The sequence below is a fragment of the Acipenser ruthenus genome, chromosome 13 (assembly GCF_902713425.1).
Source record: "Acipenser ruthenus chromosome 13, fAciRut3.2 maternal haplotype, whole genome shotgun sequence".
Taxonomy (NCBI): domain Eukaryota; kingdom Metazoa; phylum Chordata; class Actinopteri; order Acipenseriformes; family Acipenseridae; genus Acipenser; species Acipenser ruthenus.
The window spans coordinates 35,734,278-35,749,574 of record NC_081201.1 but is presented as its reverse complement, the minus strand read 5'-3'; the positions used below and the strand labels follow the sequence as shown (position 1 = coordinate 35,749,574).

The following is a 15,297-nucleotide window of genomic DNA, read 5'->3' as shown; positions in this document are numbered from 1 at the left end:
AAAAAAGATACTGGCGTTTAATTTAACATTGCATATTCACTTCAGGTTCAAAGCCTGCAGTATGATTAATCTATCAGAATAATGACTAATTCACAATGCAAGTGTTGGCCAACATTTCCGAGACCTGTGTGAAATAATTCAGAAAACATTTGTACTAGTATGCAGGCCTGCTTCATGAATTACAATAGCTTAATAAAAAAAATAAACCATTCAGCTAAAACCAATAGTCCCATTCAGTGTAACCTTTTACCAATCCTAACCAAAGCCTGCAGAACACCCGCAGATCTGTCAATTGAAACAAGTTGAAACGGAGGCCTGTTGTGGTTGATTAACTCAAGTAGTGATTTGTAGAATCAACTATCAGGTCAAATAGAATTCTGGTTTAGATTTATATTTAATCAAACAAATCAAAAGGGTTTTAGAGCAACTTCAAATTAAAGGCAGCAACTTGTCCAGAAGTTAGGCATTGTTTAATTTGTCATCTTTTTATTAGTTAATATTTTCTCCATTTACATTTACAGATAAGAGCATTGAGGCTAATACAACTTTATGCACGGGGACACTAATTTTGCATACGGATCGGCAGACTAAATCAACTGAAAGCAAAAATGAGGTGGGTGAGATCAGCACGTTTTCAAAGGTGGTGGTTAGATGGCATAATGGACTGGCAGAGGGATGTGAAGCAGTTGAACCTTTAAGCCCAGAGCGTGTGAAGTTAATTCTAGTGCATTTAGCCCATTTCCAAGTGAACAGGTTTCTATGACACCAACCTGCACCCAATTCAGATAAATACATTTTTATCTAATAGGAGACTTCAGATGGAAGAAACAATGTCTTCCTGAATGCCCATGTGACCCATATTATAACATTTTCATTTCAATATGTCATTTCTTCTTATATATGGTTTTCATCCATTTCATTTCAACAGGACCCCAATGAAAGTAAGTCGACTTAGCTGACTTTTTGGGTCATCCTGGGTAATAGGTCGACATACTATCTATTTATTTTTATGATTTTGATGTTCATTTTTGGACTTTGTAAGAATTGTCTCACATAAAAGCTCCTGCCTGGACAATGAACATCCTACTCTATATCCTGCCACGAAACACCACATATTTCGTGCCATGGCCAGCCTGATCTCCTGACCTGTCCCCAATGAAACAGTTGTGGGATGTTTTGGAGATGCGCTTGAGAGAGCCATCCTGACCTATCTACACTCTGTAAACTGAGGCATGCACTGCAGTTGAAGTGTAAGGCGATTTTTCTTCCTCAGATCCAGGACATCATCTTGAAGATGCAAAAAAAAAAAAAAAAAGAGAAATACAAAAAATCCAACAAATGTGTTAAAGTTGGTCCCATGTTTCCACCTTGTCTGTCCTCTGAGTTTATTTTCATTTAGCAACCTTGAGAACCTGTAAAATGTAATGTAATAGGTCTATCAAGGAAATACATGCTTTTTTGTAGTTTTGGTTTTAAAGAACAGTTGGTAAAATCAAAACAAACACATTAGTTTTCTGATGTTTCCAATGAATACAATTAATCAGTCACATCTAAAAACTCCAAGGAAACAGCAGCATGCTGAGTATCAACAAGTTATTTACATTTTCTTTCTGAAGAGATTGATTGTTTAAATTCTCTAATTTCCTGCAGTGAAGTATGTTTTTCAAAGACTGAGACTGTTCAGTTTGAAACATGAGTCATTTGTTTAGTGTGGAATAACCTTGCTCATGCTGCTAGCCTTCTGCTCTCCTGCCCGTTCAGCTACCTTAAATTCAGGAGATCAGAGGGGCAGCAGACTTTTAAAAATTTAAATCCAGTACCTTAAAAAAAAAAAAAAAAACTATAGCAAGAACTACAGAGCACGTCTAATAACTCCATGGCAACCGTCTCCCTGACAAGTATGAAGACCTTGACTCTGTCTTAGATTGTATCTTCTTGGAGGACTGTTCCCTTACACACTCAATGAGCCATGTAGGTCATTCTAGCTGCATTCTTATTGTTTGGTTAAATATACATAAACTGCTGGTCATCAAAATTAGATTGAGTGATTTTCTTACACCTTGAGTTTAGCCCTATTGTAAAACAGTAGTTTCAATGGGAACACAACAGGCAAACAAATATGGTCAAGACAGGAAGATAGGGGGGTATACAGCAATATGTATTTATTAATTTAACTGTAAAGGACTGGAATATCAGTGATGTACTGTACTTGTGGATATAAAATGTCATTGCTAAAAACCTGAATAGATTTACAGTACTGCATTACTCCACAGGCTTAAATGACTACAAAATTATGTTTTAACTACATTTTTACAACTATTTTCCCCTATGTATGTTATATGCAGATGTTTACACTGCTGGTGTCATTGATTTGTAGTTCAGTTTCAACTGACTTTTTAAATCCCCTGCCATTTTAGGAAGATTCTAGCAAGATAACTATTAAAGAAGACATCACTCCCAAGGATAACAGACCTGTGGCATCTACTCCTGTTCCCGGATCACAATGGTACATCAATGTATCTTTCATTAATTCGAATGACATTTTGTTAACAGTGGTTTTGCAAAGGTCATAATTGTCATGCATCACTTTTGAAAGAAAGTCAGCTTCCCCCTTTGCTTAGTTAGATTTTTTGTGATGATGGGCTATATTCACAAAGCTTTAACTCATAACAGTATCCATTCCAAAACCTTCAAATTACTCATTGGTACATTTTTGAGTTCAACGTTTTATATACATTGAAGAAAAACAAAGAAAAAAAGGCATTTTTTATGTGTTATTTCATATGTAACAATTCACCACAAGAGAAGATGGTATGTGACAAAAGGTCTATGCAGCATGCTTTTACACCATCCATGCAGTGGTCTAGTCAACAACTTTTAAACAACCCAATGTTTCACATAGGATTTTTTTTTTTTACAAATTGTTCTGGATAACAGCTGCACATAGGACTTAATGCACATGTTTAAATGTTAGAGGACAATATCTCACACTAAAGTATTATTTAAATTAATAGTGATAGCCAAAAATATAATTTCCTTTTTGAACATCTTAACAGCAGCAATACTAATGACACTGGCAAAAGGGAGCATGGTTTGATATTTTATTAAGGCAGCAGCAACACAATTCAGCTTACACAGTAACTTGATTAATGGAAGGGAACAGCAGAAGATGAATCTTTATTATTAAAGTCAAACTGCAGATATTTCCAAGACAAATAGAAAAGTGAATTGCAAAATCAAACCTTGTTTTGCATTTATGTTAGGTTAACAGCTAGCCCTGGGGTTTGGGAAATCTATAACTTTTCCTTTTGGATGATGTATACATCTGCCAGCAGCAGAAATAGCAAACCAGACACAGTAACTGCAATTAAGCACCGTTGAGCACTTTTAATGTTTACAAACACAATCAAAACACACACACATGAACAAAATAGCAGTCTGAACAAAACACTCCTAAATACACATAGCACAAGTACAACACCCAAGCACAGCTATCCTGGTGTTCTCCACTTACTAATTTTTTACTCACAGCACACTCCTTCTCTGCTCCTTCTCTACTCCTCTGCTCCTTCTCTGCTCCTTCTCTGCTCCTTTTTTTCTCCTTTTCTGCTCCTTTTTTGCTCTTTTTCCGCTCCTTCTCTGCTCCTTTTCTGCTCCTTCTCTGCTCCTAACTCTCCTACACAACACACATCAAACATTCATTCCTTTGTTCTTTTATAGAGCATGACCAAAGGTAATTGGCAACTAATTGTTCCATTACCAGCTGGCCACATTCCACAATCACTCAATTAAACACAATTAAACACAATTTCCATCACCACACACCCAAACACACATGCACCCATGTGCAGAGCCATTTTAAAATAGTTGGTTTGATTATAATACAAATTAATATTTGATTCAGAGTCATGTATTTCATTTTTAAACTACATCTGAGGCTTCAATGATAAGTCCATTCTGCCACCTGTGTCTGCTTGTCAAAGCTTTTACAAACGGCAAGTGGTGAGGCACTGAACACCCTCACTGCCAGTGGGAACGGGTGTGTTTGTATGCTAAGGTAGCTGGTGGGGGATTTGGGCGCCTGTTGGGAATGGGCTCTACTAGCGGTTGTATTCTGGTGGGAAATGCCCCCGCAGTGCCTGCGTATTGACCAGGTTCTGGGTTCTGAGCAACCCCTTGTGTGTTGAGCAGCCTGTGGAAATGCCAGAGGAATCTAACACTTCATAGCATGTTTTTGCAAACCCAACAAGTTACAATACTTAGTGTTGTCGGCACATAATAACTACAGTAAATCAATGTGCAGTGCTATAAATACATGTTGGCTATAATCACTGTGGAAGACATCTGCCATGAGGTGATGAGATTTGCTGAGGAAATGTGCTTGAGAGTGTTGGTGCCCTATCAAGCAATGCATGAAATAATGATTAGAAGTACTGGCTCCTCCTTTTGGTCCTGACTTCATATCCACCCGATATAGTCATAGTTTTTTGGGAGAGTATTTATTAATTTATACATTCATATACAGCATTATTTATTTATTTATTTATTTATTTATTTATTTATGTATTTACTTATTTAGCAGAACTTTATTCACGGCACTGATAATAATTATTAATTGCAAAAAAAAATCCTTGCAGTTTTAATTAAATTAGACCCCTAGAGTTTTATGCATATATCTATATAATTTTTGAAAATCTTTTTTGTATATTTTTTGTTCATATACACAGGTGTGTGGTCTGGACTGGGGATGATCGAGTCTTCTTCTTCAATCCCACAATGCAACTGTCTGTATGGGACAAGCCAGTTGACCTTAAAAGTCGGGGAGACCTCAACAGGATTATTGAAGACCCACCGCACAAGCGCAAAAAGGATGCATCACCAAGTAAATGACATTAGAATTATTCTGTGTTCAAAAAATCTCAATCCAAACATAAAAGCATGTTAGTTATTTAATTATTCAATTATACATGTATTTACTGTTGTGAAATGTAGTAAGTTTATCTGAATTATTAATAATAACAGATTTGGCCAAATTTTCCAGTAAGAACCTTAGGCTATTATATAACTTGATAACAGCCAATTAAAAAGATTCCTGAAGCTTTTTAGGAAGTTCTCTGTATCTCAGCCAGACATGGCATGTGATAGATATGCTTGTTTCCTTGCTTTCTGTATTAGGTATCTCTGCCCAAATCAGTTACCATGTTAAATGCAGCTGGTCAGAAAAAAAAAAAAAATTATAGGGAAGCCTCTGCAACCTGGTGCACATTTAACATGTTCCATGATGTTTTAATCAAGGACCCGAGTTATCCAAAAAAAATATTGTATCCCTTTGCTTTTACGCATTGTTTTTCATCCTGTGTGCCGTTAAGGCTAGAAGATAAAATGGTAAATATTGTAGCTCTCAATGCAACTTTAATGTTTGTTTTGCCTTTACTATCGGTATGTATTTTGTTGCTTGAATATTTTGTGTATTTCAGTCTAATTACAGTAGCATTTAGCAAGCAAGGTATTTAAAGCTATTTGCTTTTAACAATTCTATGTGGCTTAAGAAACTAGGTAATGTGTGACTGTTTTCTCATGCTGTGGTCTTGCTGAACCCTATACACAGAATAATTGCCAATGCAACCATGGGTGATGCATACAATTTTGAATGTCAATGGATGTAATTTTGGAAATTAATTTAGATTTCACTTTTTTAAACAAGGTCAAACCATTAAGAGTATAAATACTGGAGCATAAGGTCTTGCAAAGCAGGCAACATTGAACATGCCTAATCAGCAATCTATTTAATTGGTATTTCAGGTCTAAAGGTACTTTAGTTTTAGTATTATTCCAGTTACTGGGTAATTATTTTTAGATGACCTAAAGTATTTAAACTTGACTGTTCAAACAGTCATTTTCCAAAGTGTATTTGCTGCCTTCGACATGGTGTTGCCAACAAATGATCCACAGCGCCAATTGATAAAGAATGAACAAGGACAGAGAGTGTGCAATGACAGTACAGATTGAAAGAAGCAATAAAAACATTAGCTCCTGGGAACTGAATAGTCAGGGTTTTAGTCAATAGCAGCACTTCATAGCAGGTGCCACTTTTATTGTGTGAGTCCTATGAGAAGCAAGTCATGAATATGAAATACATGTAATGCTACCTCACAGGATTGCAGTGTATTGTAATACAATTATAAATATATACACTAACCTTTGCTTTTTATATACATTGTGAACTATAAGCTTTTTTATGCCATTAACGGTTTATAATATTTATACCATGTTTATAGGGTTACACATCTTACAACAAAAGGATGTTATGAAGTGTGTGAACCATTGCTGTATCAGTTAACTAGATTCCATAATGAATGAATGTATTTTATTTGCCATTCTTACAGCAGATGAAAGGTCTAATTATCATACAGAAGACATACATGAGGAGCACACCACCAAAACAAAAAGAAACAAGTACGTACAATGCATTTGCTTTATCTAATCAGCTTATCAGAGTGTGTAAAATAATGTTACCAATGCTACCTGAATAAAAGGTTTTTTTTTTTGTTTTTTTTGTTTGTTTTTTTTACCTGTGAGAGAAATCGAGAGGTCCATTAAACTTAGGATTTGATTGGTAGTATGAACATTAATTATTAAACTGTTAAAAAAAGAATGTTTGCTAGCACTGTTGGTAATGAAGTGTGATTATGAGAAATTCAGAGTGTGAGATGACATTCACAGCAATATGATATGTGTAGTTGCCACTTACATGTTCTAATAAGGACATGGCAAATAATTACTACAATCTAAAAGTTCATAGATTATCTTATTTTGGAGTATTCAAGGACATGCAGTATTAAACCAGTTCACCGTATGTACTGCTGCTTGCTCATATATAAGCCCAGCTAGAACAATAAATGACATGTTTTTGGCAACTTGATAACAGGCAATTATAAGCAAACATGAATATCACTAAGATGTTTTAAAAGAGATGGCTATGGCATACACAAATCCGATGGATAATTTACAGTTATCATTGAGTATATGCTTTTTCTTTATAAGAATCGAGGAGCCTGTAGAGCTGGAGCAGGAGAAAGAAGATACAGAGAAACCCTTCAAAGTATCCCCTCACCGGACCATCCTTCCTTTGGAAGTGCGCACCGGTCACTTCAGAGATATGCTTCTTGAGAGAGGGGTCGGTCAAAGCTAACTAATCTTGAAAGAATCATGTAATATAATCATGTAAGGTTTGCTGTGATACGTAGCTCAGTATGTACAGCAGACTGACATAGCAGAGCAATTACAATTGGAAGAGAAAAATATCAGCTAAGTAATGCAAATCAATACAAGATTTGCATATGTATGTGCAAAAAAAAAAAAAACTTTAGAAAATATATTGGCTTCTGTGTGTTTGCACCCCAAAGGAGTTGTTATAAACAAACCACCGTTCAAGAAATACTAATATTACCTTTTTTACGTGAGCAATGATAATGCGTATATATATATATATATATATATATATATATATATATATATATATATATATATATATATATATATATATATATATATATATACTCCTATAGCAAGTATTTTACAAGTCTACAACCAAATTGGAAGGTACAAGTAGGGTACATGCTTTTTGGTAGGACGCTTATGGGACAAACTAGACAGCATGTGAATCTTAATCCTTACATGTTGTGAAGTAACCACAGCGGAGACTCCCTGACTGTTCCCTCAATTTAATCTTGGTTCCCTTTTCAAAATGTGAGATACACTTACATGTATTTTTGGTTTTCTTCTGTTTTTGAGAATATTATCTTTTGTTTAGAGACCTACATGTTCCATTTACCCAGCTGTTCTCTTTTCACACTGACATGCTCTATCTGGGTCGGAACCTGGATATGAGCCAGGGATGTGGTTTCACACTACGCGGGATTGTGACCTGGGTAGCAGTGCCAGTGTAAAAGAGGCTTAATACATGTGTGTGTCAAATAGGAATGTAACACATATTTCTAAAATAAATATTAACATGTTGTATATGTGTTTATTTATTAAACTATTTAAATTATAGGTTTCAGCATTTTCCACTTGGGAAAAAGAGTTGCACAAAATAGTGTTTGATCCTCGCTATCTCCTGCTGAATTCAGAAGAAAGGAAACAGGTAATACCCATTAAACAGGGTCTCCAACCCTGGTCCTAGAGGGTCGGTGTCCCTCCTGGTTTTTGTTTTAACTGTACATTAATTTAATTAATTTTTTACTTGGTCTGAGTATAAAGTAGGTATTAAAAATAGCTTCCTGTATATTCTGCAGTCATCCAATACTACTTTTAATTATGAAAAGACATGCAAATTGACCTTGGCTCTTTTAGGGCAATAGACTTCACATTGGGTTTGAATTCTCATTCACTGCCTCAATATTTAAAATTTATCAGGGACACTGAGGTGAGTTGATAGTAAAATCAGACAAAAAATTGGTCAACCAGTTGAAAGACAAAACAGTTGAGTGTAAAGTTGTCCCCTAAAATAAAACGGAACACATACACATTTCAGATTGTTTTTATAGCATAGCAGTATGCATATATTTATAACATACGAGAAAAAACATGTTTTTTATATATATATTTTCATTCACGCTCAAGGTATTTGAACAGTTTGTCAAGACCAGAATAAAAGAAGAATATAAGGAGAAAAAAAGCAAATTACAGCAGGCCAAAGAAGAATTTCGAAAACTTCTTGAGGAATCTAAGATAACATCCAGGTAGTATTGAATGTAGTCATATGTCTGTCCAACTATATAAAAATGAACTGTAGTTAAACATTTTTATCACTGTTCCTGTTGATTTTGATAAATATTTGTTTCACTGATACAGCAATAAACTAGATAATGATACTAAGATATGTGTGAACAACCTGTCTAATCTTTAACTATGCTTTGGCAAGATTGGCTAAGTGTGATGGATTTTACAAATACAGAACATATTGTACCGCTACAGTATCTTTCTCCACTATAGTATATCCGAAGCTGATGATCAGACAACTTGTTCAAAGCTTTCGTTTTTTTGTTTTCTTTAGGTCAACATTCAAGGAATTTGCAGAGAAATACGGCAGAGATCAACGTTTTAAAAAAGTTCAGAAAAAGAAAGATCAGGAACATTTCTTCAATCAGTTTATAAACAGTTTGAAAAAGCGAGATAAGGAAAACAGACTAAGACTGAGGAAGATGAGATGAAATGGACATCATCTCTGCAACAGAGGATTCCAAATACTGTGACAGAATTGCAGAACACTAAATCCGATTGTCTGTTTTATAAAATCCCAATCGCGATTCCAGAGACTGATGCAACTGATCATAGTACGTTCAAACTTCTAGAAATTCCACTCTGTTTTCAGTTTTCTAATGGTAATGTGTGATTCAGTTGTACACGATATGAAGTAAATCAGTTCTCAGATTTAATCTGTTTCATATTGAAGCTCTTTATAAAGTCGGTGTTATGCATTCAAATCACTATAAATGATGTATCACTTATGCAAATCCCATTGTAATATATTAACCTAAACATTATAGTTCCGCTATAGGTTTGTAATTAGGCAGACACTATCGATGTTTTAAAAAAAAGAACAATTGAAAACAACAGCATTTTGCTTTGCTCATTTTGCTGTCTACCAGTGCATTGTTAAAAGAGTTTTCATAATGTGAACAACTCCTCTCAGTGTTTTGCCTCATTTTTTGGTGTGTGGACAACAAGAAACTGCTGGTCATAATATCCACCATAAATGTTCAGACATCAACCAGTGTGTATGTAATAGAAAGGGGTTATTCAAATTCTAGTAATTGTAGTAATGTTTTGAACTTGCGGTGATGTTTGTTTGTTTGTTTGTTTAACTCACAGGTACAATATAAACTACTTGTGTTATTTAGTAGTAAAATATTTTTATTGAAATGCAAAATTGTTGTGAATCCCACATTTGTCTAATTAAAAGTAACAGATAAACTGCAAAGTGTTTTTTAATACCAAAACGTATTTACTAGTTTAACTCTTCCGGTATTCAGCAAACAAATTGTCACCCAAACAGGTGAAAGCAAAGCAATCATATAAACAATCTGTAAACAATTGAAATTTCACAATTTATGGATTTTGGGGTGAATATTGTTTCTTTCAGAATAAAGGATACTAGATGAAGGTTCATAGAGTAGTGTGAATTGTAAGCACACGTTCAAGTACGTTTGAGTTGTATTATTTTTCTATAATAAATGCAATGTATGGAAAAGAAAGTATGTTTAAAATGAAGAGAAAAGGCTGAAATCAGAGAATGTTTTTGATTCTCAGTGCAGTGTTATTTTTCCAGAAAAGAGACCACAAGATTTGAAATTAAGAATTATTTATTACATCTGACAAATGACCATGCCCATAATGAAACGTAATATAATTTGGCCCATGGCGGCTATCAAGCTCCTATTGGAGCTCAATAGCTGCCCCTATACGCTGGCCGAACTATGATGTAATATATATTGATTGAATGATAACTAATGCCAGCTGGCAGGACCAGTGGCACTCTGTGTCACCTTCCCCCTAGACAAGGCGCTCTGCAAGGTGGAGGCAGGGGAGGAGGGGGACCAAACAAACAAAAAAACTACAAGGAGGAGTAGACGAGTAGGCTATTTAAAGGAACAGTTTGATTACGTATGTGATTAGTGGGTAGATTCATAGTTTCCAAGGGAAATGTGATTCACCATTCCAAAAAGAAACCAGGTACAAATAAGGTATTCACTCTATAGTGTTGAATACGAAAAAGTTATTCAGCAAGATATCTTTCAACACCTGTTGTATAAGGAGAGATATTCTCTGTTCTTTGACCTTCAAATCAGCTGTTGTGAGAACAAGTTACCAGGCCAGGTAGAACAAGTAAAGCACAGAAAATGTCTGTAATGAACACCATGCTTTGAGAAATCTGAATATTTTTGAGACAGTATATGGTACATCCTGACATGTATGATGGTGTATAATCTTATCAAAAAAAAAAAAGGAATTGTCACATGACAAAAGGAATAGATTAATGTGAGAACCTCAACAAAATGGAAAAACACCTGCAACTAACAGTATGTAGAATGATTGGTAATTTAAAGAATAAGAAAAAGAAAAGCCTTTTTCTTTTTTCCTTGAGTTCATTGCACAGGCATTTATCATCAGTGATGTTTCAAATCAATAGCTGTAGGAATGACAAGGATTTTAGGTACTGTACTTTTATACTCCGGGAGGACACATGAATAAAAAAATGTAAGGTGTCTGTGCACACACTTTATTAAGCCTTTAAAATCAGTCATTCTGTATTACCTTTTCAATAAATCAACACACCGAACAGATAATGCATGATATGACTTTGAAACAAAACATACTGTCAACAATTTAAAATGAACAAAACCCCCATGCCTCTGTCTCCAAATTCTCAGATTATCAAAACAGGAATTCCCAGATTGATTCAGGGTGTAACAAAACAAGCCAGCCATGCTTTTATTTTATTATGAATAATATAATTGGCAACATGTCTGAAATGGATGGCCTCAAGTGCCTTCGCTTTTAAAACTAATACAAATGAAAACAGCATTAAAATGTTGAAGCCTAGAGCCCCCCATGATGCATAATAAACTAGAATATGGCTGGAAATTATGACCATATCTTAATGTTCCTGTTAAACACAGTCAGAGCTCAAGGGACAGCTTAAGGCAGAAGGAACTTTATAAATCAATTGTTCTCCGGTATGTCCACTGGAGACTTTGCCTTAAGGAAGAAACTGTCACTTTAAAAAGTATTGGACCATCTCTGATAAATCTTCAAATGCTGAAAAAAGCACATTAAAGACTAGACTGCTACCCCAGACTCTGCTACAAATTCCTACTGAGGGAAGCAGAGTTTCTTCAGCTGCTGCTATACCTGTACCAGAGGGATTAGATTACATTTCCTGACTTGCATATTAACAAGGACGTGTTTATTAGTAATGCAGCATTTCCCAGCTATAGCCCATTAAGCAAATTCAAACAATTAGATGTAGCTAGGGATATGCAGCATACTAGCATACTTTCATCTATCTTTCTCAGTATGATTGTGTTGGTTCCCAGTAATTTTGCTGCATGCCTGAATGTGCTATATCAACTTCAACCTACCAAGAGTTCTGTTTTTGGTACCGGGGATTGCAGTTGTGAGTGGGACTAAAAGTGGGTTTGAAAGGATTGTTTTCTATCATGTGCATTTTACAGGTCTGTTAGTTCTGAACAGGTTTATATTCCTTCCTGTTCTGTCTGCTACTGCCATTATGAAGTGTACAAGCTGTTGTGCAGTGCACATACTTCTTTTATAAGTTTTTATTTTGTTTGGATTTCTGATTGATGGTTTATTTGTTAATATGTGAGTGTGGCACAGTGGGTTATAGTGCACAGGTGTGGAGGTGATGCAGTGCTCCAAACAATGACAAACACAGTTCTGGTGATATGATAGTTGTTTTTATTTATAATCCAATGGTCGAAACTGACCAACAGAAACTATAACGAAATACAGGCAGTATCCAATGCTTGGTACTGCTCTGTATAAATAACGCACGGGGTAGTCCCAAATAATAACACACAAGTTCACAAAAATAGACCCACACAGACAAAACATACACAGTCACCAATCCTTTAGTGAGTGCAGTAGTGCTCCTGGTGAATATATAATACAGTGTGCTTTTTAGTGCAGTGATGTTCCAGGTGGGTGCTGGCCTCTGGCGACAGCTCCGGAACGTCTTTAGCCGTCTAACAAACAACAAGCAACAGTTAGATAAACAAAACAAAACACTCACAATACAATAACACAGGTCCTTCCAGTCTCAATACAGTCACCAAAATTAAGGAACAGATTCCGATTCTCCGTCCCCTTTTATGCTGTTACACATGACCCCTTGGTAAACGAGTGCAACCACCTCTCCAATCTGTGGCTGCTATGTCATTTCCTTTCCGGGTCAATGCGTTATTGCAACGGAGTCTCGCCCCCTTCCTGGCTGGCTGAATTCCCTTGAACCCTGGGAAAGAACTGTTAGACCAGCTCGTCCAGGGAATTCTGTTCTCGCTGCTTAGCGCCCCCACAGGTCAGGAGGGAGATTTACAGCCAAGAATCATTGTATTTCTGTCACAGTGAGTCTTCAGAACGCTTTGTTAGATTGATCTGAAAATGTGCAGACAACAAAATACAAAACCATAAAAACCTACACATTGACATTTAATAAATGCATGTACATTTATCATCTGTGAGTGCACATTGGTTTGATTTGCTGCATTAAAAAACACCCTCTTCTTTAAAGAAAATGTCACAGGTGCAGTAAGTTAGCACATCATTTGCTTTAAATGGCATTTTAATGTTCCTTCCTCCCCCTTTAATCAACTTTTTCTGTGATTAACACGAGAGGAGTGCTTTGAAACCTTAAGGTTTAGTACTCCCACCAGTGTCATTGACTACGAATGAATACATTAAAAGTCGGGTTGACATTCCTAGATGGAGTAAAGCAGTATGAGAAAGGAAATATGCAGGAAGATAGTTGGCATCATGGAAGCTAGTGACTGAGACTTGGGGGCTATTGATTGTATACTGCATGGAACTAAGCTGTGGTTTCAGGTTGAAAGCTGTAAGGTAGTTAAAATGCTGTGCAGCCCCAAGAATATAACTATGGGGGAGGGATTACATGAATTGGTAGTTCAAAGGTACAAGACATGGTAATCAACATGACACATCCTAAAAGTAAAGAGGATTTTACCAGTGCTAGCGAGAAAATAAAACTGAACTAACACATCTCTGACTGTTAGACAGAATTGTAATGTTGATCCGGAATGAAGCCCAGTGTAGTTACAGTAAAATGATTATTGCTAATGAATAACAGTTGCCAAGTTATCAATTCTGGATAATTCTGGTAAAAAGGACAATATTTCATCAGATGGGCTGGCATGCACTGCCCCTTGTTTTGTTTACATATTAGGTGAAACTGTGAGCTTTTTTCTGTCCAATTACCTATGATTTTTTGCTATAGTTATAAACATAAAATTGAGTAAGATACAAAAACAAAAATGAGTATTTGTAATGGAAAATAGTTTGCCATTATGTAAAAGATATTATCCAGTCCTGTGTTGCATTTATAACCATGTAATAACATGGTAATAACTGTGTGACTTCTAACATGTCCTGCTCGTACAGGTACAGTAGCTGCTGGTGTGGTGTGCATGTTGTTCTCAATGCCATGTCCATGTAATTACACAGCAGTAATCGTGTAAGAGCAGTAACCATTTGTAATTACCCACTTATTACAATGTAATTCATTGTCTATTCGTTCCTCATACAAAGAGGTGTATATCCAGATAACATCATCCCCATATACACCTTCTGTGAATTCATCATTTATTAATTCAACAAGGGTCAGTAAAGATTTTCCACTAACAATATATTTACATCTGGAGCACAAATGCAATACCATTTGTCTTTAGCTGGATATTATTGTTATTATTTATTTCTTAGCAGACGCCCTTATCCAGGGAGACTTACAATTGTTACAAGATATCACATTATTTTTACATACAATTACCCATTTATACAGTTGGGGTTTTACTGGAGCAATCTAGGTAAAGTACCTTGCTCAAGGGTACAGCAGCAGTGTCCCCGACCTGGAATTGAACCCACGACCCTCCAGTCAAGAGTCCAGAGTCCTAACCACTACTCCACACTGCTGGATAGAATGTATGGCTGATTTTTGCTAGGTAGGTCCATCTAAAGTTTCAGCTTTTTTACACATGGTTCGTTATAATAGGAGATGGAGAGGATTGAGACTCAATGTATATGTGGAGACTGTTGAGACCCACTTACCATCGGCCTGATGTTACTATATATTTTGTTTGAATTGATTCTGCTCCCAGCCAGTCCTGCTATACAGGTATTATTCTTGTAAACCCACCCTTCCTCAACCTTATCTTCATTATATTTCTACCAGGCACCAAGCATAAATCTTTATTGACTATCGAGGACATTCTTCAGTGCCAAATAATCCACTGTGGAACTGGCTAGGGAATGAGACCACCATGCATTTTACGTGATCCAATGCTTTCTAGAAGGTATGTTTTCAATTAAACTCACATCTTACAGGCTCTATTTAAAGATGCACACATGTTCGGAGAAGAGGTGTCATGTGAAAGACTACCACTTGTATCTTTTCCCTTTGGGATTTTCTTTTTTTATGTGTATAACAAGACTAAGAAATACAAACATATTAAATGGTCAAAATAGTGGAATGATTTATGGTTT

General features: G+C 35.9%; 1 protein-coding gene across 1 annotated transcript in view; it reads left to right on the top strand.

The window, feature by feature from the left end:
* The window catches only part of LOC117418154 (transcription elongation regulator 1-like protein), a 46,637-nt gene extending 36,417 nt beyond the window's left edge, over nucleotides 1-10,220 (top strand). Inside the window, exons 7-14 of the mRNA XM_034030791.3 lie at nucleotides 522-613; nucleotides 2,418-2,506; nucleotides 4,728-4,882; nucleotides 6,387-6,456; nucleotides 7,045-7,177; nucleotides 8,057-8,146; nucleotides 8,626-8,744; nucleotides 9,059-10,220. Coding sequence (XP_033886682.3) covers nucleotides 522-613; nucleotides 2,418-2,506; nucleotides 4,728-4,882; nucleotides 6,387-6,456; nucleotides 7,045-7,177; nucleotides 8,057-8,146; nucleotides 8,626-8,744; nucleotides 9,059-9,215 — 905 coding nt within the window. The 3' untranslated portion in view covers nucleotides 9,216-10,220. The remainder of the gene's footprint in view (nucleotides 1-521; nucleotides 614-2,417; nucleotides 2,507-4,727; nucleotides 4,883-6,386; nucleotides 6,457-7,044; nucleotides 7,178-8,056; nucleotides 8,147-8,625; nucleotides 8,745-9,058) is intronic.
* Nucleotides 10,221-15,297: the final 5,077 nt, after the last annotated feature.